Genomic DNA, 24,200 nt, shown 5'->3' on the forward strand with positions numbered 1-24,200 from the left:
TCAAAATCTTTTGTGTCATATTTTAACATACCTTTAGATTGCATTTTTTCAATGTTTTTAACATTAGTGTGAGCTAAACGTTTATGCCATAAAGAAATTGAACAAACAATATAACCAGAAAAGTTCACTTCATTCACATTAGCAACCAATCCATCAATTACATCATTACCAACACCCGACACTCTAGCAACACTAGAAACACCACACTCAACACTAGGAACACTCACATTACCCTCATCACTAAGACACAAGCGATACATTCCCGAAGTATTGTTCGCCCTCCCAACATGTCTTCTGCCTTTAGTGATCACAATTTTGCCTCTCTCAAGCACCATCTTGAACCCACCCTTGTCAAACTTGTCCACAGAAACCAAACCCTTCGAGATGGTAGGAACATGAAGAACATCTCGAAGAGTCACCCATTCACCACGTGTGAACTTCAACCGAACATCACCCTTTCCTAGAACTTCAGCTCTGTGGCCGTCAGCACAGACGACAACCGTCCCTTGTGGCATGGGGTGGTAGGTGCTAAAGCTTTCTCGATGCCCACAAACATGCACAGTGGCTCCAGTGTCCACAAACCAACCTCGAGCACATATTGCTCGAGTAAGAGAGGAGATCATGAAAATCTCTCCAAGGTTCACACTGGCCACCATGTCAGTCACCTTCTCGACTGCGTGTGCAACCGGTACTGATTTGCGATCTTTGCATTCTCTTGCATAGTGCCCAATCTCTCCGTAGACGTGGCAAGGACCGGCCCTTTTTGGCTTTGAGTTAGGATTCTGATGACCCGGTTTCTTGAAGCTTTGTTTCTTGGGTCCAAAGTTCTTCTTGTTCTGTCCCCCAGATTTGCTTTTGTGGCTAGAACTCCCAGCTGACACTTGATGCACACTTTGTCCAACTTTACCTTTCTTGTCCCTGATGCGAGTTTCCTCCTCAATGCGGAGGTGTTTCATCAGATCATCCAAGGAGTAGTCCTCAGACTTGTGCATCATTCTCTTAGAGAAATCTTTCCACTAGGGTGGCAGTTTTGCGATGATCGCACCAACCTGAAAGAGTTCTGGAAGAGAGATGGTGAGTGCGTTCAACTTGTTGACCATGACTTGGAGTTCATGCACTTGCTCCATAATCGATTTGTCATCAACCATTTGAAACTCAAGGTACTTGGACACAAGGTACTTGTTAGTACCTTCCTCATGTGCCTTGTACTTAAGTTCCAACGCATTCCATAGCTCTTTTGGATCTTTGACCGGTGAGTAAAGATCATAGAGCCGATCAGATAGGGAATTCTTGATGTGACCCACACACAATTCCTCGGATTCTCTACGCAAAATCCTTTGCTTTTCCAGTTCTACAATGACCGCTGGGTCCACAGATTCCCCCTCCTTGGGAATTGGATTTTCAGGAATTGGTGCCAGTTTTGGGTCCAACACAAAGGAGAGCTTCAAGACATGAAGCATGAACTTGACCTTTTCGGCCCAACGGGTGTAGTTCAGACCATCGAATTGGTCAAGTTTGGCAAACTCTTGGTTCATGAAGTGGAGGCTAGCAGTAGTGTCCATTAGTCTGTTGATTTATCACAAATAAAAACCTTTAAGAATGTTGTATATCAAACTAAAAGACACGCAAGGAAACCGACAAATAATATTGTGAATTATATGTCGATTAGTTGCGAATAATAAATTCAATTATTATTATTAAATTTACCAAGTTTCGTCCAGAAACCAGATATATCCTTCTCGACTAGATCTGATTATAAGAAAGGTAGAAGAAGACTGTCCTGTTATTGGACGAATTAAACACAAGACAGAAAAGTAAAACCGACTTGTTGATAGCTGACTTGATCTTGAAGCAACTGCACGGATCAGATTCCTGTCCTTAAAGGTTTTTACTTCGCTTGTATAGGCTGTAAGCAACAGAGTAAACCCCCAGGATTTAATGCAACTAGATCGATATTCCAACAACACTGGAAATCGTCGGAAACTAGAAGAGAAAACGCAGAGAGAGGGAGAGAGCTTTGAGAATTCGTGTGTGTTCTGAATGGCTCCTAGGGGGCTATATTTATAGGTATCGAAACCCTAGAAGGCATAAAACAGGCCCCCGCAGGCCGGCCCCAGAAACCTTAGGGCGACGACTTGCTCTCTAAGCAAGCCATTTCCTGATCCTTCTAGAATGCCCCGATGACTTATCCTTCACGAAGTCAACGTCGGTCAACGATTTGACCGGGTTGGTCAAACCAGCTTGACCCGAACTCACCAAAAACAAAAGCTCCTCAGCTCCCAGCGACCGATGCGTCGTGCGCCTAAATCGTGCACTCGCGGCGTCGGCTAGTGCTAGGCGCGCGTGTGGGCTTGGCCCAATCCTTTGATCCACTAAAGCCTTTGAAGGCTTACCAAAGGAATAGGCTTATAAACCCTCAAAAGTTTCTTCTCTCCACCAATGTGGGATACAAAGGAAATTGCCAACTTGCAATTCCTTTATATATAAATTTCCAACATTAATTACATTTCTCTTATATTTCTATCTTAAAGCGACAAAGTGTGATTTTTTTTTGCTTTATGGTTATGCTTGAAAGTGATGAAAGACTTTTAAAAGCATCAATCTTGAAAATAGCTACAAAAATCAAGAAAATTTCTTAACCAAAGAAAACCATTGGCATACAAGAAGTAACAGAACGACCACGCGAATCGATGTCAAATGCAATTGCTAGTTATTGCATGTTCTCTCATATTTCTATCTTGAAGTGAAAAAGGTAATGTGTTTTTTGCTTTGTAGTTAACCTGTGAAAGTGGTGAAAGACTATTAAGAGCATCCATATTGAAAATAGTAACAAAAATCAAAAACTTTAACCAAAGGAAATCATAAGCATACAAGAAATTACAAAACCACTGGGTGAATTGATGTTCAATTTCACATCCCTTTTCTCGTCTTAGGCGTCAACAAATACCAATTATGCAAAACACAAATCCAACGAATTGGACTTTTCAGGATACTTAAAACTTGGAGTTATTACTCCAAATGAAACACAAATTGTCAATCTTTAAACTAATTTACGATAATAGTCCATGTTCCTTATGCTTCTTACCATGTTTTGTCTAAAACTGGAACTACTTGCAATTTGACTCCCAAATTGAAGGTTTTATATTCAATATGATTCCCACAACCTTGAAATACGAATCAAAAATCTATGAAACCTCTAAAATTAGAACCAAATTTAGGAAGCACAAGTAATAGAAATCAATATATTAAAGATCAATGCTGGAAAAAGGCTTCATTTTAAAGTAAGGTAAAAATCAGAAAACATGGGGAAAATAAAAAATTAAGTAATAGTATTTTTCAGATTATCAAACCCCAAATAGATAATGAAAATTGAAGAAAGAAACTTATCTCAAACTGCAAAAGTAATTGTTTTTCTACAATTTTACATGATTATTTTACAGCTTCAAATCAACCAATTAATCATTTTCTACAATTTTGTGAATCAGAATAGGCATTATACTTCAAAAAAGCTAAGTTTTAATCAAATGACTCAAGAGATTGTATGCAATTATAGTTTAAAAAAACTAAAAAGAATGGTATTGTACTTTAAAAAAATGTTTGGTACCATACTAAGTCCATAATAGCATTATACTTTAAAAAAGGGAAAAATGCAGAAAAGTCCAACCAATTATACATGTATATGATGAAAAACCCTTATATTATTTTATGTTCAGAAAAACCCTTATATTATTATTTACATTTCAAATAAAACCAATTTGTAGATTTTGAAGAGAAACGACGAGCTAAAAATATGATATGATATACATATCCCTTATACTTCTTCGATTATATGTAAAAACATGTCAAACCAAAATACATTTCAATTACTTTCACTTGATTGTATTCTCTATATGGTTGATTTTTCCCTCCTTAACTAATTGTTTTTATCCTAAATAAAATCCGTGTCATATTGATAAACAAAAATGTAAGCGACATTAGATTTTTAGTTGTCAATTTCTCTTAAAACCCCGTATTTTGGTCTTTTTCGAATGGTAACTATTAATATAAGGGTTTTTCTGAACATAAAAATAATATAACGGTTTTTCTGCATATACATTTATAATTGGTTGGGCTTTTCTACATTTTTCCCTTTAAAAAACTAAAAATAATGAACTTACAGTTTGTCAAATTGCAATAAAAATGTGTTTTTTAAACTACCTATTAAAATAGCTTAGGTAATTAAACTGAAACCATTATGTTAAATCGTGATATTTATATACAACCTAATTTTTAAAAAACTAATATGAAATTTCACATAAAAGGTTAAGACCTATTGATAAATGTATATATATCAAGTGGATAGAGATGTTAACATGTGTGGTACCTAAGAAGGAATCCTTTTTCGTAAGATGATAAGGTTGCACACCAGATATCCCAATTCTAATTCATCAGCATGTTAACTCTATTTCAAATACTTCATTTCTACAATCCTCTTTCTTTGAAGTTGAAACCTTTACGTTTCATTGTGGTGTAACAATAACATGCTTCAAATAATAAATAACTACCTTGTATAAATATTATAGTTTGATTTACTGAAAAAAAATAGAGTTTTATACATTTGTCGTCAATTTTAAATAAGAATATTGATCAGATAAATAATTTATAAAAATAAACGTATTAACACAAGTAGATTTACAAAAATTAATTATCATATTACTAAACAGAAAGTATAAAAATATGAGGGATTCAATCAAACGGCTAAAAAAAATTTGTGATATGGAATAAGAATAGCCTTAATGCAACACTTGAATTTGGCATGATATCTTATCTATCATATTTTTCAAGTTATTTTTCGTTATCTTACATGTTGGATGAATTTAGTAGTCTATGTACGTGACAACACCAACATAAACATTTGTTGCTCTAGATTTCTACCTTGTCCCGGATCCGTGGGTATGGGACTTGGGTGATTCGGGTTCTTTTCCAATGTCAGAAATGGTAGCATACTAAGCCCATAGTAGCATTATACTTTAAAAAACTAAAAATAATGGACTTAAAGTCTCCTGATGAAAATAAGCCGATAAAATTCATGTTAGCACCTAAAATTATCGAGTAAAGCAGTAAGATCGCCACGAAAATAATAAAAATGATCATAATAATAATTCCATTAAGTTAATTTGGGCTTTCTTATGTTTCCATTTATAAAGTAAGTTGCTGTTGTTTTTCTTAATCGCTAATTTAATGGTCTTTTCCTATGTAGCTTCTACATAGTTTAACACAATCACTTGGATATGCATTTCTTTGCATTGACTGGTGAGGTCATAGAGAAGATGGTTTGAATGAAATTGTCTAGGTTTTTCACAATTTTTTTCCGGTTATCAATACCCAGATTTCAAATAGACATTTTATCGAACAGAAGGTGTGCTTCCTCACTTTCTTCAAAATTTTGTAATAATAGTCTTTCTGATTTTTTTTTTGAACAACAAATACAAATATATACTAAAAAAAGGAGAAAGCATAAAAGAAATACTTTCTTAAGTGAGGACTTTCATTAACAAATACCCAACATCAAAGCCAATAATATTTATAACCCATAAAATATCACACTTTTTTCCGACTTAGAGCAAAGAAAGTTAAAATTAACATATAGAATTACAGTCAAGGAGAATTCAAAAGGCAGAGAGACATGCCGATTTTTGGCCGACTAGGAGCATGATTGAAGAAGTATTTTAGAAATCACCATATTAACATTTGAAGAACTTTTGTCAGTATTTTTGCACAAATTCAGATATATTTGTGAACTTATTATACAAATTGCTTACATTGTGTGTTTTTTGCCGACTGGGAGCATAATTGAAGAAGGGTTCTTCACAAATTCAGAAAGATATGTGAACTTATTTCACAAATTGCTTCCTGTGTGCGCGTATGATAGAGAGAAACGGATTGCAATTGGTATACCTTATATTAATCAGAAGATTTGCACCCCGTTCCCGAGTTGAACTTAACGAGAGAAAGGAAAGGAAATGGGTGGAAATGAGAAGAAAATGAAAAAAATTGGTGTTCCCGAGTTTCATTAAAGGAAGGAAGTGGAGAGAAATGGAATGATCACTTTCCCTCCTATCTTTCCTTCCGATTTGGGAGGATTTGGAAGGAAAGAAGAAAATGATTAGTTTTCCTTCCACTTCTCTCCAACTCGGGAACACAAAAGAAAATTTTGTTTTCCTTTCCTTTCTCTTCTTTTCTCTCGTGACTTTCTTTTCTCTTCTTTTCTTTTCTTTTGATAAACTCGGGAACGAGGCGTTGGAGTCAAGAGAAGGGTTATTCACAAAAACAAAACACTATGGCCAAAAATTCATGAAAATCGCACTGCAATCATACATATTCTCGGTTCTGTAACGAGCGAAGAAGAGAGTGGAACAGAAGATGGAGATAGCGGTGGAGACGGTGGTGGAGCAGACGCTGTAATGTAGTGGTGGCGGATGAAATGTGCCTGAAATACGTCGACGGATTCTCCGAGTTTTGACACTCTTGTGGAATCAAAACGATGTAAGGGTTGCAGGAGCGACATGTTTGTAGGGTAAAATAGCATTTACTCAAACTCATAATTGTTCATTACGGTCGAAAAAAGAAACATACCATCTCTAATCTCTAAATATTACTAAAACAAAACCTTAAATTCTTCAATGAAGAAACAACAACCCTTGATTGCATTTCCCTCCTTTAGTCTCCACCCTAGGATCATTTTGCTGACATCATCCTCACCCAAAAAAAATACACGCGCCTCCCGAATCAAACTTCCTTCTTACGATTCATTCCTAATTTCATTCTTATGTTTTCTCTCTAAACAATCAACACAATCAGCTCCCCATGAAACTCAATAGATATGAACCATAACCCCTTCCTTCTGCCGATATGCATAACCCCATTGATTTCATGTATACATGGAATCGATCCTATGTGTTCTACTTTTGCTGATATGGAATCGATCCTATGCGTAACCCTAGGAATTCCTGAGGGACAGCACGTCGACCATCAACGATTTTCCACCCTTCGTTCCCGATTCCCCATCAACTCTCCACCCAAATTCACCGGAAGTTTATGAAAACCTAGAAGAATGTTCTTTTCTCTATTTGGGAGAAGTTTTGGGCATTTCGTACAAGTTGTAAAGAAAGATGTCGATTTTCTCAAGAAGAATATCGGTGCAGGCATCAATTGGACGAGCGAAGCTCTTGGTTTACCGGAGATTTCGAAAAAGGTAGATGAGTTTGTTTGGTTACGGAACCTCGAAGATCCCCACTATTCTGGTGAATTTCAGTCTCCTTCTTGGCCTCAGCCTTATTATCCAGGTTTTGCTTTTTCTCACTTTCTCCCTAATCTCTATTTTTGGCGTAATTTACTTGTAATTATAATTTGAAGAAATCCTGCAACTATTTCTTCAAATTATTTCCATTTCCACATTTTGTTGATATCTACGCTAAATGACCAATTTCATTCAATCAAGCATGAATACAGATTAATTGCAGAATTGATTTTGGTCTGAGAGTTATTTTAACTTGAAATTCAGTTGATAATGTAAAACAAGTTCCCTTATTTTGGGGGTACTTTTAGCGTTTTAGCCTTTAAGCATTCACATATTTAATTGATAAATGTAGAGCAGAGAGAGCATCAGTTATTATACAAACATCCAAACGAAAATGGTATTTTAATGAGATAATTGTTTATTAATTGAACTATTTTCATGGGAATCACATGTGGTTTTCAAGTGCAGAATTGTGACCATCAGTTTCTTTTGCTTGTGATGAAGGTACTTGATTGATGGAATACAGGTGATGGAGATGAAATGAATGTTCATGGTGTTAAATATTAATTAAGTATATTGTTTTCATTTTATATCTATTTTTTATTACGACTTTCAGGAATAATATTTTGTTTCTATATGTTGTCAATGAGTAGGTATTGGTGTTTCAAGGTGGAGCAAGTTGGAATCTCTAACCACAAAAGGGAGATGAACTTTGTAATTGGTGTTTCAAAAATAGGTTAGTCAACTTTTTTCCTTCTTATATCGAGCTGACATTTTATTAAATTTCCAATTCAAATATGTAATGATATGTCATAACTCATAACTACTTTCTTGAAATAATGATCATCATATTTGAAAAGAACCAGGATTTTCTAATATATTAATTTAAAAATTGTCCAGATTTATGTGATTGGTGAAGAAGGAATATTGATAGAGCTTGAGCTAGCAGGCTTTTCATACCTCGGGGGTCCGGTATGTAAAATGACGAAACTACCCTTCTTTGGGTACTTGTTATTTTCAGCATGAAGTGAAGTTACATTTTTTTTTTGCAGGAAGATGGTGGAAAAAAGATAGAGCTCAAGCCTGGGTATTTGATGGAACATGACAAAGATGTATGTTTTTATTATTTCTTTCTTGTAAACTATAAATTTAGTTAGATAATATTAAACTTCAGAATTTGTTTTTTTTAAATGTTGTTTTCTGAAATGTATAGGTTGGTGCTGTTGTGGTTGGATTTGATCGTTACTTTAACTACTACAAAGTTCAGTAAGTTCTTTTTTTTTTAAATAATTAATCTAATTATGCATTACTCTTTATTAAACTAAATTGAAACATTTCCAATTTTTTTTTTAAAAATTGTTTTGATTTGTAAGGTATGGGACACTGTGTGTTCGTGAAAATCCAGGGTGTCTTTTCTTTGCTAGAAACCGTGATGCTGTAACTCATCTTACAGATGCACAAGAATGGGCAGGTTTAACATTTTTTTTTCAAATGTAACTAAAAAATATTTAAATAATATTTAATATTAATAAATAGGATATAATATAAATGTGGTTTTAGGTGGTGGTTCTATGGTTGGGGCTCTTGTTGGATCTACTCAACGTGAGCCACTTACTGTTGGGAAATCTTCAACATTCATGATGGATTACTTGGCAAACAAGTAAGATGCTATTTCTTTTTTACTTAATGTAAGGGTAAAATGGTCATTTAGTTTCTCTCATTCAGACGGTTTGTTTAATAATCTGGAAAAATTCTTATGTGAAAAACAGATTTGGAATCACCAAGTCGCAGATATGTATGGTTGGTGATAGATTAGACACTGATATTCTTTTTGGGCAAAATGGTGGATGCAAAACTCTTCTTGCTCTCTCAGGTGATATATAATTACACATATTTTTGGTTATTATATTTATAAATGTTTTTTTATTTGTATATACATTTTGATCCCTTTTATATTATATCATTTTTATAGGTGTAACAAGTCTATCGATGAAGGAGTTGTCCGGGAGATAGTAACTTCGCTATGGCTAGCAATGAAAGCGAATACATGCTTGTCCCTCATAAACATAAAATCAATTTCTACAAAACCACAAAAGTTCGTGTATCCAATGATTTTGTTGATACAGTAGATCCTTATCATTTTATCTCTTTCCTAGATTTGGTAGCCAGGAACTTTGACACTCGTGTTGCATTTGGTATGTTATTCATTTGTTAGTTTAACTTATTTCTATACTTCAATTTTTAATGTAATACACATTTGGATTATTATTACTAATTTATTAAATTTTTTCACATAGATTTTCTAGGTGAAGTTATGTCAACTGATCCCATGCGAGTCATTGTTGAGTATGGAAGAGAGAAAAGGTTAATGAATCTGATTGCTCATAATTTAAGGTACACATTCGTATTATTATTACACATTCCCCCGTTTATATTTATCTTTCATTAATAACCACCATGCATATTTAGTGGTACGAGAATTGCAGTCGCTTTGTGGGGCAATTTTGCAATGAAGTTGAATACTTACATTTCACAACATAATAATGACATTGCTCCTGTTATTATCCTGCTACGTTTGGCCAAACTCAAAATTTGGGGTGGTATGTATTTTTTACAACAAATTATCATTTCAACTTCAAAGTAATTACTGACAATATTATTTTACTTTTTTCTTGCAGGTCAACCTCAAGTTGGTAATTGTTTGTTTGGGTCTAGATTGCATATAAATGATGATATGGCTCAGATTTTGGAGTTCAAATCAAAGTATGTTATTTACCATATTTAACACATTTATCTTACTAAATCATTACTTTTGTTGAATAACCTCACTTTTTTGTTTATGTAGTCTTAATGCTTTGGATACGAATGTTGAGTCTTCTAGCCGTACATCCTAGCTCAACTCAGATACCGTTGTGGCTAATCCAGAGGATTACTACATCCGTTTTCAGATAAAAAACATTGATGAAATTCCTGATTTTAATGAGGTTTACTTAATATTTTTATATAACAGTTTTCGCATTCTATTATTGTTTTGATTTTATATCTACAATTTATATGAAATAATATTTTAATATGATTCCTTTTTTTCCTATATATGAAACAGGAAGTTGGTTTAACCATTATCGCTACTATCATTGGTTTTGATATGGATGATGGTTGGTATTCATTTTATTGCCGTGATTGTTCTAAAAAAGTTACTAAAAATGATGATGATGTTGATGTTGGCCCTTTTCACTGTGATGGTTGTGGATTTGTCTCGGATGTATTTGGAAAGTAAGTAATTATTATCTGTTTGACTATGCATGTATTTTACTTTTTTCATATATTTCATTGTGTATGTCAAGCTAAATATAAGTATTATGTTATAATTTTTAGGATTAGGATAGTAGTTCGTGTGCAAGATGAAAGTGGCTCTTCTTCGTTGGTATTGTTTGAGCGTCATGTAAAAGATCTTATTCATCGTGGAAACCAATGGTTGATGGACAAAATAGCTAAGGTTTGATAAAATATCTCCGTTATTTAAATGATTGACATATATGATTTTTCTTCTTTAACTTTTCCAACCATTTTATATGTAAATTAGGATCAAGGGCGACAACAGATACCTGATGAGTTCAAAATTCTTCTAAATAAGAAGTTTGTCTTCAAAGTTCAGATTTCCATGTTCAATCTGCAGAACAACTATCGTGCTTACACTGTGCATAAGTTAACCAATAATGAAAGGGTTCTTGCTGAGGTGAAAAAACGGTCACCAAATCATCAACATCATAATATAAATGATAATGGTACTCCTATTAACAAGCCAAATAAGGTTGGTAACTGTCATATATTTCCAAAGTCAAACCCTGTGCCCTCTCTTCAATATATTTTTCATGACTTTGTGCAAATATGGTATGTTTTGTTTTATATTTTTCTTGATCGATATTAATTATTTTCTGTTTTCTGCAGGAAAATACTAATTATGTGCATGATATATGACAATCTTGATGTTGTTGACCTTGAAGTTGTAACACCATCATCGAGTACGGGGAAGCGCCCTATTGAGATTGATACCAACACTGACTCTTTGGAGTGGTCTTCTTCAAAAACTCGTGCTATACGGGATACCTTGAAGATCCCAAAGTTGGAAAAGTTGGACTAATATGAAGCCGCCCATCAAAATTTTACATATCATCTTCGATATGTTTATAGACATTTTCTTTTTAATGTTTTGTGTGTCGCATTTTTAATTCTTTGTTTATTGATCTTTTGGTTGTTTTTAAAATTTTATTGAGTTTTTATTTGGTGTGTACACGATGATACAATTGGAGGTTATGACAATTTTAAGTTTTTCTAATATTATTATCTTATTATTTCTTTCTTTTGCAGTTATCATTATTGACTTCTGAACTAATTATTGAAATTCTTTCACGAACATCATTACAAACATTTGCTACTGTACGTTGTACAAATACATATTATGGAAATCTAACATACAACAACTATGTTCTTCATAACTACAACCGTAGAAATAATGTGGTTTGTGGAATTATCGTTCAACAAAAAAAACCATGGAGAAATATAGAGCGTTAGTTTCTTCCGTCTTTTGGTAGCAACAATCATGACATTAATTGGCTACCACATACTTGTACTATTTTAGCATCATCATTGTGTGGACTCCTTTTTGAATCCTATGATCCAAATGAATATGTTTCAAAGATTTTATTTGTTATCAAACCAACGACTTCAGATGCCAAATGGATACCGTTTCCGACCTCTGAATACACTGCAACAAAGTTTGCTTTGGTAGTTATCAGTTCGAACACGTTACATTTCAAGGTCATTCGATTGTCATACACAAAGCCATCGTAAGAGTTTATATGTAGTACATTTTATGTTATTAATTTACTTTATGATTTACTTATATGTTATTTTATTTGTAGTGATATGCCTACGGAAAAAGTGGACTATGATTACTACAACATAGAATTGTTTTCATCTACTACATGGCAATGGAGGGAGTTTCAAAATATCCGGTTACCATTATCTGTTTATCCTATCTCTGATGAGGCAGTTACAAGTGGTGGTTCCTTATACTTCTTATTATCTAATGATACCATATTGCGATTTGATATTTATTCAGAAGAACATATACTCATATTTGCACCTTCTACTATTAATGAATTAAAACCGTATGCATCGAGACTAATCAAGTTTCACGGAAAATTAGGATATCTCTCAGTGGAGATAGTTCGTGGGCTATTTGGATTTTCATTCGCAATCGGTGGGTTAAAGTAGATGATAGTACTTACAATGAAAGTGCACATGAATGGTGGGATTATAGAAACAATACCTTATATTTCTATAGACGAAATACGATTGAGTATGTGGTTCCGGAACATCACTCTCAACAAGTTTTTTCAATCCGTTCTTATTTTGATACAGTGACTATGCCAAGTCGATATTACTGATTATATATATTTTAATTTGGATTCGAACATACTTGTTTTTATTGTAATGAACTATTTTAATATTTTATATTATTCTATGATTTATTAGTTTTTTTTATTTATTCTTTTAATTGTTATGAAATTAAAATAGCTATTGTAATGTATGTTAATGAATTTAAAATACCTATGGTAATCTACTTTTAATTGTCATGCTTCCTATGATGTAATATATTTTTACAATTCAATGTTTTTTATATGCTCCCCGCGTTTAACGCGGGTTTTAATCTAGTTGAGTGTAAAACATATAATTATGAAGCGAAACCTATGTTCCCCATTTACTCACCAAGAATTAACATGTTTTTTCATAGGTTACTTATAAATGCCCTAGTAAACACAAAGGTAAAACAACCTTTTATTCATATTCAAAAAGTCCATCTAGTCCAAAAAACAAACTTAATGTATAAAACACTTGCTTTGAAAAATTTTCTTTATCCACTCAGCAAATAATGCATTATAAAGAAAATTTTCACATACCTGGATATGAGTTGCAACATTTTCCCTGGTAATTCTACCCATATTTGTCAAATTAAGAATCCTTTTAGGTAAATTTTCTGCAAAACTTACTCTTTCAAAAAAAAAAAAAAAAAAAAAAAAAACATTTTCTGCATGACTTCCACCAAAAAATCAAATTTTAGTCATTTTTTATACACACCTGCATGTAAAATAATGGACTCACCCTCAATCACCAATATAATTAAAAACAACAACAAACTTTCTATGAAGATCAATTTATCAAACAACACGGGGCTTCTTTTGAGCCTATGGATCATCACTTTCAAATTAAGAATCCATTTTCAGTTCCTTGATCTGATTTATCATGATCGTTGTTTGAATTTTACTTCGGCTTTGATTTTGATTTTGAATCGCCTAATCACATGTTGCATTATGTTCCTTAACTGCTCAACGTGAACATGCTTCACTAAATAATCACAAGCACCATGAGTAATCCGTTTCGTTATAGGATTTGGGTCACTGTTTTCTGATAACACTAAAAAAACCTTTTGAAAAACTTCACATTTATGAGAATACCCTTGGTGAAAAAAAAAACCATTTTGTTATATTTAACAATATGATTATCTTTTTGCACTATAGCACAAAATGATCACCAATTTGTTTCATTGCGAATGTAAAATTGGTTTATGGAAGGTCGTCCCTACCACAAAAAAAAAAAACCCATAAAATTGAAAGTGAAAATTTCATTTTGAAAACAAAAAAATCGAATATCAAAATTAATATTGTGAAATTGTTTTATAATAACAAAATTGTTCATATGATAGTGAAATTATTCATATAGTTGGAAAATTGTTGATAGTTGAGACCAACGAGTTCTAGAAGGTTGAAACCATGCATGTCTATCATATAAACATCACTAATGATCAATTTGAATATGTTTCTGTTTTCCCTTAGCATATACAATGTTGTTATTGCTTAATTTGTGGTTGCAATTGTGAAAAAAAGTTCAAAACGAATTGATTTTTAACACATAAAGCAATTTTAAGGTCAATGAATTGAAACCCCATTAGGAAAGTTCAATTTGAAGCACAAAAACTTAGGGAAAAAAACACAAACCTTGATCTTTGCATTTCTTACAAGTCCATCTATAACTTCAAGCAAGTTTTCGTCAACAAAAAGAACTCAAATACCAATATGAAACCTGTCAAATTCATTACCAACGTTACCAACGACCGTCACTGAGAATTAGCTCAAACGATTCGAGCTAACGCTAAGGGCGTGTTTGGCATGGAACTTTTGAAAGCGTTTGGGAGCTTCTAGCTTTTAGCTTTTGACAAAATGATCTAGTTTAAACAAAAAGTTTCGTTTGTCAGTACGAGCGTTTAGCTTTTAGTTTTAACAAAACGCACCGATTCTAAAAGCTACTTCATGTAGCTTTCAACAAAACGCTCCGGAGCTTTTGAAATCAATTTCCATAATTACCCTTAAAAATATATTTATATATTTTTTATTTTTAATCAATTGTCCTTTTATGTAATTTTATATATTTCAAAAGCTTCCAGCTACTTTTGCCAAACATTCATATAACAAATAAAAGTTACATCTTCCCGCTACCGGCTACCAGCTACACGCTACCAGCTAACCGCTACCCGCTTCCAGCTAACAGCTACTTTGCCAAACACGCCCTAAACATGATAGGAGCATAGGATTATATGACAGATAGAGATAGATGTGTACTATGAAATTTGAAAACCTGAAATTAGGGTTCAATTGAAGTATAACACAATCAAACAAAAACCCCCACCTGAAACATATAGAGTTCAAAAGTTACTAAAAAACTGAAGTAAGGTCGAGCCGAACAAAAAACATGGCCAATGGTTATGAAGAACCGATCCTCAGAGAACTCGATTTATGATGACCTATCCACGATAAAGAAAATATGTTTAAGTCATGATAAAAATCTAAGGGATTGATAATTAGAGCAAAAGGATAATGTTTTCTTATTTTGTTTATTGTGGCGGACTATGGTTTTCGAATCTTACCAGCAAAAGGAATAAATATTGCAATTCAAAAACGAATCAAGAAATCACATCTTGAAGGAAACTTAAGAAAAAAAGATACAGACCTAACCACCATTATTCCAACTATTCCAAGCTAGTCATCACTGAAACAAATCATATGAATGAGGTTGATGTTTTAAATCCAATTCCTGGATTTTATATGAAAAACATCAATTAAAAACCAAAATACACAGCTAAAAAAATCAATAAAATAAAATTTTCAATCACCATCATTACGCTCGTCCTTCCTCACCACTGCTACTGTCGTGCGATTGTGGAGATGACGAGGGTCGATGATAATGGTGGTGGTCCGTGTATGTGGCGTTGGCGGTGGCAGTGGCGGTGACCTCTAGCGTTTTCCAGAGAGAGAGTAGAATTTTTGAAGACATCAACTGGAAAAAGAAAGGGAAAGCGGTGGTATGGGGATTGGGGAGACGTGTGGGAGAAAACGAGGAAGTGGAGTACAGATGTCCCTCCAGACTTCTTCAACATTAATGATTAAGCTTCAAAAGTAAAGTAAATTAAAAAAAAAATGAGAAAACAGGAGGGATCGGAGCATTTGGATCACCCGCTGCTGACATGTCCTTTTCTGCAAATTCATCAAAATTCAACAAAAATCTTACAAAAACGCTTTACTACCTCTATTCATCTCCACTTATGTGAATTCTTAATCCACAGGGCTTACTTATATAAATAAGATATAATAATAAATAAATAGGAATCCCCTTTGGACATTAGCCACCCATCTTTTTTTATTTGTTATATTTTTTGGTCCCTCTATTAATATAGAATTGGCATATCCATTTGGGGAAAATGACTCTTGAGGGTAATTAACTTTTGCATTTGTACTCATTTGGTCCATTTCCTTTTTTTGTATTCAATATACCATTGAACTTGTTGTTTGTGTTCACCATAACCCTTTTGACCAGCTTTTGACCTATGATAGTCGGTCAAAGGGTTATGGTGAACATAAACAACAAGTTCGTTGGTATATTTAGTACAAAAAAAACGAAAGTGACCAAATGAGAAAAAACTCAACAGTTGGTTACCCTCCTGAGTCATTTTCTCCGAAAAGTTAAATGAAATTAAAGTTGCAAAATTATCAAAGATTGCAACCTTGTTTGGCTATAACGTACATGAAGAGCGTTTCAGAGTGGTAACTTCGTTAAAACATGGTCTATGCTATGCTTACTGTGGTTAGCTATCAACACCTCTCTTCAAAAGGATACGATTGTGTATGAGAGGTATATTTATCAGCATAAACGTTTACCTCAAGGTATATTATGGTGATGTGTCTGCAAAAGCAACATGATATTGTACATGTTGGTGTTGTATCACATCCCATGAATTCGATCTTAAAGCTAAGTAAACTCAAAAATCACAGCACTTGTGATTCCACTCGTTTGTAGACTTGTCTAGAATTCATGATACGATAAATCATTCGAATGGAAATGTAAATGTAGTCATGAAATGCGCATGCTTAGTCAAGATTCCCCTAATAAATATTCAAGTGCATTAGAAAGTTGTACATATATGAATAGTGTTCTTTCATGGGTTATGTTTTGAAGAGAAGCAATAATGAATCTCATAAAATCATTAATATCAGTAGGAGATGATGTGAGATTTGCTGTAAATGAGTAAAGGGAAAATGACTCAGGAGGGTAACTAACTGTTGAGTTTGTTCTTATTTGGTCCCTTTCCTTTTTTTTGTACTCAATATACCATCAAACTTGTTGTTTGTGTTCACCATAACCCTTTGACCGGCTATCACAGGTCAAAAGTCGGTCAAAAGGGTTATGGTGAACACAAACAACAAGTTCGATGGTATATTGAATAACAAAAAAAAAAAAAAAAATGGACCAAATGAGGAAAAACTCAGAGTTAATTACCCTCGAGTCATTTTCCCTATCTATTTTGACCTCCTTTTTTCCTAAATCGTTGTTTTCCTTTTCTTCTTCTGCGATTACGTCTACTTGCGATTCTTTTCTTATTGATTCCAATTTCCTGCTATTCATCAGGTTTGCTTCTAAATTCACTGCAACGGTGTTTCTCTTCGATGGATTTGATTTCGGTTCTTTTTCGCTTGGATTCGATGATCTCCGGTTCTCTCTATGGAAACTCAGTTGAATATGGTGATGAACTTCATGTTCTCACCGAGGCTATGAAGGATTAGTTTTTTCTGGGCTAAGATTAGGTTTTCATTCTTTATTTTTCTTGGTTTGTGAAAATTCAATTGAACAATAGAATTTCCGGAATCAATATCGAGATGGCGACCTCCAACTCTTGAAGATGAAGTCGCATTTTATGATAGATAGAGGTCGGTTGCAAAATTAATTTTCTTTTTTCACTATTGGTTCTAGGTATTTCGTTTTTTCTCCAACACGCTTCTACAATTCCATGAAATTGATTTTCTTTGTTCGCTTCTGTCTACGAATTTCGTTTGTTAATAGAGTTCCAATTCGTGATGGCCCGATGAAAAAACGAAATAGGTGGTGCTGAGAGGGTTACCGATGTTTCATTTTTGCTTGATGATGGCACAGGTCACGTAGACTGCAATAGATGGTATCACAATTTTCTTATGCTCAATTGCTTACATGGTGACATAACAGAAAAACATGAAGGTGACTTTGAGAAAAGCAAAACTTCTTAGAAATCCTAAAATCAAGCCTTCTCAGGCCTTATGGTGTTTTAGATTGTTGTCTTTTCTTTGCTTTGTTTTTTAGAGCCTTCTCTTTTCTTGATTTTTATGGCAGAAAGACTTTAAAAGAGATAGCTTTGTTATTTTTTTTTATGTAATTTACTTCGCTGGAAGTTGAAAACAGGGGTAAAAGAGTAATTTGCTTTGCAGAAGCCATGGAGTTCCTGCTTCTTTTCGAAGACATGGACTTGTTATGCAACATATCTTTTCTTGGAAAGATATTTATGTTGCTTAACTGAGTTAATAAAAGAGGTTGTTACTATTTTTAGTTATTATTGGTTAGATATCTTTCATATTTTATTTATTAATAATTTTCATTTCGTTTTTTCTCAATATAGATTCTACTTCTACATCATATTACTGTAAATGTCAATGATTTGGATGCTAAGGGTGTTGAATTTTTTTTCATCCATCAGAAATCAGGTGGCAGCATAAATATAATCCAAACTCAATTTAAACTTTGTTACTGTCTCTTTCAAAGTCCTTGTGACCAACATATTGTATGCCTTGTGAAGTTTAATAAATTAAAAAGAGACATTGCTTGTGAAAATTTTTATTTTGTTGCCGCAAGAATATAGACATTGCTTGTAACATACACGTTTTGAAATCCTGTTTTGTAATGAATAAAATTGTGAAATACTATGTGAAATTGAGTGTTGAGTTCTAACAGATGGTTTTTACTAGAAATGAAGTAAAACTATATTTAGAATCACTCAGAAAATATTGGAAGTCTTATGAGATTCCAATTAATAACCAAATAGCGAAATTTAGCAAAATATAAAAATTTTAAATAAGTAAAATTTTATTATTGAAAGTTGTAAATAATCTCGTTAGAAACTTGTAGGCGAAAACCTCGTCGAAATCCGAGTTATAACGAAGAAGTTATGATCAACCGAAGATCCGCGACAAAACCGGCACGGTGTCGAATGACGTAAAAAGTGAGTTTTTGATAAACTATTTTTTAGCCGTAGTGATCTAAATGAAAGTCGTAGTGTTCGTTAAACCGAGAAATTCGATAAAAAGAACGCCAAAATCTGACTTCGTATGAGGAAGTTATGATTTTTCGAAGTTTCAGCTTAGCAGTAGACAGCTAAAAACTCGAATTTTAGATCGAGTGATTTTTAGCCGACACAACCTAAACAAAAATCGAAGGTCTCGTCATTAGTAGTACAACGGTAAAAAGTCTGACGAAAACGGATGTCGGATGAAGAAGTTATGAATTTTTAACGGATTTTCCTGTCCCGGTCTGTTAAAAATAATAATATTAAAATTAAAGTCAAAATTAGCCGACGAAGTCTAAACGAAAGTTGTAGAGCATAATTTTAGCTACGCGTGCATATAAAGAACGTCAAAAAAGGAGCTCGTATGCGAAAGTTATGGATTCTAGAAGAGTTGGGTGCATTTCTCGAGAAATTCGCATGGTTAAGAAGAGGCCACGTCACCTCGCACGAAGCAGGTGCGTCACCGAGGTCGTGGCCCAATCCGAGATGCGATGCGTGTACCAATCCGAAGCAGCCACGGGCCTCTGACGCGCCCTTCGCATCGGAGCCACGTCCGAGCCTCGCAGCAGCCTCGTGGCCTTCGCTCCTCCTGCCGCGTGTCTGAGCTTCGCTGGAGCCATGTCCGAGCCACGCAGCCACTTCGTCACTCCTCGCATCCGAGGCTCGCAGATGCGACGTGGCTCTCGCTGCTGATGCCACCGAGCTGCTTCCTTCCCAGCCGACTTCGGCCTCGGCCCTATATAAAGGGAGGCTGCGAGATCTTCCGACTAGAATCCCAAATTTGGCAATTTTAACCCCTTTTTCCATATTTTACTATTTTGCCATTCGCCGAAGCCCCGGTATCGATTTTAGCACTTGAAACACGTCCCGAAGCTCCTGAGAAGCTCGGAAATTTTATCTTTTCGGTTTTGAAGCCCTACCTTCGCAGAGCCCGGTTTTCAATTAAACTCCCAATTTTCAACATAGAAAGTCATATTTAAAGACGAAGTGTTGCCCAAATTACTATTTTGACCCCCGGTTAATTCAAGGTGAGTTCAATATATAGGAACAATTGTATGTTATGTGTTATATGTGTTATGTGCTTTTCAGTGTTATTATTCCGGGTTATTTTTCCGTGTTATTTTATTCGCTATTTTTGTAGCAAATGTAATACCTTTGACCATGTGATCAGTGAAAGGACTTAGATTCACATTGGTACTGGTACATAGCCTCTGGCCATGTAGAACATGTCTCCGTAAGAGAATGACTTCTATTCTATGGTATTGGCAAATGGTTAGACAGGATTATAATCCTGAAATCTAACAAGATGTAAATCAGAAATTGTATGTCTTCTATGCCATTTGGGCCAAAGCTTTATTGATGTATATCAAGTATGGAAATTGTTTATGTCTCATTGATTGTATATCTTTGAATCAAGTCATCGCATGATATGAAAAGTTTAACACATGATTCTCATATGCCTTTGTTGTTCCTTGTTTCTCTTTGCTTCTGCCATATTGAAGTATATATATGGCATAACGTTATGTTGTATCTATTATTGAACTCACTAAGCGTCACCGCTTACCCTATCAATATTTATCATTTGCAGGTGATAAGTAACCAGTATGATCTTATACTGTTGAAAGATTTAGAATAGTTTGTAATAGTACTTTTGTACTACAGTTTATGTTTGTATAAATTACAATATCCTGGGTAGTTATGTAATATATATAACACTTTGTAATAGTCGGTTTGTATCTAGTAGTTTGTAATCTCTTTATCAATGTAATATATTGCTTTTATGAATATGCAGGTAGCATGTTTTGGAGTAATAATATTGTGAAGTATGAAAGTTTAGGTCTGCCAAAAATACGAAAATTGGGGTCTTTCATTGCTTGTGAAATTTTTCGTTGTTTTCCACCAATTTCAACATTCATAAATATTAAAATGGTTTTTACAAAAACTTTTATGAAAAAAAATTTACACACATGGATACGTATAGAAGTGTTAAATAGTAAATGTGGAGATAATTTCCATTGTTGAGGGGTGGATGATGAAAACCAAACCTATTCAACAAATTTAAATTGGTGAAATATTTGTTTGTGTATCAATATGTGCAAAAATGTGTATCCCAAATATAAGATGTGACATACCTGAAGGAACCATATATTGAAAAATTGGTAAAATAAAAGAAAATCTTGAAATTTATACGAAAAACAATACCCACAGAAAAGTCATTTTTCCTCCCTTATAGGTCCTTAAACATTGCAGACTATGACAAAGATGTTCCTATTATTCATAATATTTATATTTGTTATTGTTATGTTTGATGTTTTTCATGTTATTTTACATTAAATAACCAATTAATAATCATTATTAAGAAGTCTTTTGAGTGATAATAATTAAATTAGGAGGTTGCAAATGCATAAAAATCAAGGAAAATGTTTGCTTTATAAGATAGTAGACGTAATCCTCCGCGTTGCGCATGTTTACAATTATACAGTTAAAATAGTCATTGTGAATTTTTTATTTTTTTAGATATGTTCGAATTTACTTTTTTAACCATATTTTTTGTTTATATTTATAATCGTAATTTACGAAAGAATTTTTTTATACATATGTAAACCTAATTTAGAAAACAATAAGGAAAATTAATTTATTGGTTTTTTTCTTAGTATTTAATATAATCCAAACTCAATTTAAACTTTGTTTGTGATAATTATTAGATATTATCATTTTTTTCTATAACATTTATTTACTTTAAATATTTTAAAAACTTTGTTTTTATCAAACAAATTGCAAAAATTGTCTCGGTGGTTTGCTGACTTTTTTGTGTTTGCTGTCAAATGGGTTTTAAAGTTGTCATTTTTGTATTTTGGCCTAATTTGATTTCTGTATTTTAGCTTCCAAAAATTTTATTTTTATTTATTTTTGGTATTAATAGCGATTGTCATCGTATAAAGAGAAATGAATGATTTAATATACAAAAAACTACAACCTAACTCTTTTTTTGCCTATAAATATAAAACTACATCAATATCTATTTATTTCATACATTATTTAACAGACAATGTTAAAAGGATATTAACAATTATTCATTGGTATTTGAATTTTTTAGTTAACAATTACAACTCCTAATTAAAACTAACAATTTCTATTATGTATAATTAATAATAATTTATGCAAACTCATGAAGAAATTATAGAACATAATGGTTATAAATAAAAATATGGACTACAAAATTGTTGGACCAACACATATTACATTCATTGAACTTACAATCTTATATAGAAATCTTATAATAGAAGACCATAAGAACAATAATAATAAAAAATATCAATAAATGTGTTAGTGTAACACCCATAAAAATCATGCTAAATTTGAACTTTTAAAAACATTTCAAACCATTAAATCATTACAAACTTGTTTTCAAAAGGTATAATATCAGAGTTTTCCCAGAAACATAAACAAAACATGAGGAGTTGTACGATCACGCCTTTGCCTTGTCGCGATCCCCTGATGTACCTGAAACAATAAACTGAAACTGTAAGCCCAAAAGCTTAGTGAGTTCCCCCAAAATACCGATACACTGCAAACAACACATATACAAATAACAGCATGTACTAGGTCCACAGCTTTACAGACTGAATTACCCTTGGGCCCACAGTGTGAGTTTGGGTTGCCTTCCGGGCCCACAGCTCACATTTGGATTGCCATCGAGCCCACAGTACGAGTCTCCCTCAGCTCATATCTGGAATGCTCTTGGTTTTGTTGGTTACTGCACAGAGTAGTATCACCTCAACCCATCCTACATAATATGTCGACATATAACACAACTATTGCACATATAAATAATCACATAATACTACAGGTAGTCCTACAGATCTACCTAACTGGCATATCAACTAACATGCAACACTAACTCATACTCAACATACTACCAACTGCTGGGATATCATATCCAATGCGCCGGCCTTGGTGCCTTAGACCCCTTAGTATAATGAGGTAACTCACTTCTCAACTATCGACTCGAAATGATAAGCTCATACTCTCGGATCACCAACACAAACTCCACTACCTATATTCACCATAGAACCATATTCATAAGTTTCCAATTTTCCTAAAATGCCCAAGAAGTCAACTAGTCAATCCTTGTCAAAGTCAAAGTCAACGGTTAAGGTCAACAGTCCATGTTGACCCGACTCGTCGAGTGCAGTTCACTGACTCGTCGAGTCCTTCTAGAACTCGAGTAGTCGTGAAATCCCCTGTTGACTCATCGAGTTTCCCTGCAACTCGCCAAGTTCATGCATATCCAATAGTCAGGACAACCCTAGCTGACTCGCCGAGTCACCCTACTGACTCGCCGAGTCCATGCTGAAATCCTTTGCACAACAATCTTCATTGGACTCGCCAAGTTGACCATGCAACACGCCGAGTCCCTTTAGACCTTTATTCATTCAGATGCTTTGTAAGCCATCCAAAGGCTCCATATTGTAGATCAAGCTTCCCAAGGCATGTTTATCACGTAAAGTTGCAAACTTTACGTGCATGCAAGGTTCTAAAGACTTAGAATATCAAATCCAAGCTTGAAATGGGGTTTAACTCATAAGGAAGGGTTCATACTTTGTAAAGCTGGAAACTTTATGGACTTAAAGACCAAGGTGAGATCAGATCTGGAGTTGCAACTTCAGATCCTAGCTCATACTCAAGAAAGGCTACTTAACATGCTAGAAAAAGCCCTAATCTTCAACAAAATGAGATCTAGAAGGAAAGAAGGTCAAGGTAATGACTTGATACCTTCAAATGATGCTAAACTGAGGTAGTTTCAGATCCACACATGTTCCTTGCTTCAAGCTCCTCCCACTAAGATCAACCTCCCAAAGCTTAAATCACACATAATTGGAGCACACACACGGATTAGGGTTTCTGGACTCTTAAAAGGTTGTAAGGGAGGCTAAGGGGGCCTATGATCCTTTAAATAGGGTGCAAAACCCCGAAAATTAGGGTTTCATCCTCCAGCTCCTACTCTTCGAGTCCTAACCTAGACTCGGCGAGTAGGTCACTTAAACACGTGGCCAAACCCGCTTCTACTCGACGAGTCATGGCATCCAACTCGTCGAGTAGACCTTGCAAATTATGAAAATTAATGCCATAAAATTAATACCTAAGAGTCGGGGCGTTACAGTTAGCTTCTACAAATTAGCGTCTTTGAAAAATATAATTACCACTTTTTCATTCTTT

At 34.0% G+C, this 24,200-nt stretch overlaps 2 protein-coding genes and 2 long non-coding RNA genes across 21 annotated transcripts; 3 read left to right on the top strand and 1 right to left on the bottom strand.

Moving 5' to 3' along the window:
* The first annotated feature begins 7,093 nt into the window (after nucleotides 1–7,093).
* Nucleotides 7,094–9,292, top strand: LOC111893893 (phosphoglycolate phosphatase 1A, chloroplastic). Its single transcript, XM_052768897.1, has 9 exons — nucleotides 7,094–7,325; nucleotides 7,896–7,993; nucleotides 8,180–8,251; nucleotides 8,332–8,391; nucleotides 8,493–8,545; nucleotides 8,653–8,750; nucleotides 8,840–8,939; nucleotides 9,049–9,152; nucleotides 9,252–9,292. The coding sequence occupies exons 1-9, from the start codon at nucleotides 7,094–7,096 to the stop codon at nucleotides 9,290–9,292; spliced, it is 858 nt and encodes a 285-aa protein (XP_052624857.1).
* Nucleotides 9,293–9,302: 10 nt separating this feature from the next.
* On the top strand, nucleotides 9,303–11,420 carry LOC111893894 (uncharacterized). The gene is made up of 9 exons (XM_023889981.2): nucleotides 9,303–9,474; nucleotides 9,577–9,673; nucleotides 9,749–9,879; nucleotides 9,958–10,042; nucleotides 10,125–10,146; nucleotides 10,383–10,552; nucleotides 10,655–10,775; nucleotides 10,863–11,170; nucleotides 11,228–11,420. Exons 1-9 carry the CDS (start codon nucleotides 9,303–9,305, stop codon nucleotides 11,418–11,420), a joined length of 1,299 nt encoding a protein of 432 aa, XP_023745749.2.
* Nucleotides 11,421–11,653: 233 nt separating this feature from the next.
* LOC111893879 (uncharacterized) lies at nucleotides 11,654–15,932 on the bottom strand. 18 transcript variants are annotated; one of them, XR_008230224.1, is made up of 7 exons: nucleotides 15,510–15,932; nucleotides 15,347–15,430; nucleotides 15,026–15,140; nucleotides 14,823–14,906; nucleotides 14,338–14,422; nucleotides 13,243–13,319; nucleotides 11,654–12,044 (listed from the first exon to the last, which is right to left on the bottom strand). It is a non-coding gene; the product is annotated as an uncharacterized LOC111893879 (long non-coding RNA). The 18 variants fall into 18 exon arrangements; XR_008230227.1 differs by lacking the exon at nucleotides 13,243–13,319; XR_008230219.1 differs by having other exon boundaries at nucleotides 14,338–14,906.
* A 1,263-nt stretch (nucleotides 15,933–17,195) lies between these two features.
* LOC111893904 (uncharacterized) lies at nucleotides 17,196–18,440 on the top strand. Its single transcript, XR_002851036.2, has 2 exons — nucleotides 17,196–18,231; nucleotides 18,318–18,440. It is a non-coding gene; the product is annotated as an uncharacterized LOC111893904 (long non-coding RNA).
* Nucleotides 18,441–24,200: the final 5,760 nt, after the last annotated feature.

This window comes from Lactuca sativa, chromosome 2, assembly GCF_002870075.4.
Source record: "Lactuca sativa cultivar Salinas chromosome 2, Lsat_Salinas_v11, whole genome shotgun sequence".
Lineage (NCBI taxonomy): Eukaryota > Viridiplantae > Streptophyta > Magnoliopsida > Asterales > Asteraceae > Lactuca > Lactuca sativa.

Bases quoted from the DNA above. Each gene is read 5' to 3' on its own strand.
- LOC111893893 (XM_052768897.1), top strand. From the start codon at position 7,094: ATGTTCTTTTCTCTATTTGGGAGAAGTTTTGGGCATTTCGTACAAGTT. The intron at 8,392-8,492 runs GTATGTTTTTAT...TGAAATGTATAG, and splicing joins TGATGGAACATGACAAAGAT to GTTGGTGCTGTTGTGGTTGG. The intron at 8,940-9,048 runs GTAAGATGCTAT...TGTGAAAAACAG, and splicing joins ATGGATTACTTGGCAAACAA to ATTTGGAATCACCAAGTCGC.
- LOC111893894 (XM_023889981.2), top strand. From the start codon at position 9,303: ATGGCTAGCAATGAAAGCGAATACATGCTTGTCCCTCATAAACATAAA. The intron at 10,147-10,382 runs GTTGAGTCTTCT...TATATGAAACAG, and splicing joins TTAATGCTTTGGATACGAAT to GAAGTTGGTTTAACCATTAT. The intron at 11,171-11,227 runs GTATGTTTTGTT...TGTTTTCTGCAG, and splicing joins CATGACTTTGTGCAAATATG to GAAAATACTAATTATGTGCA.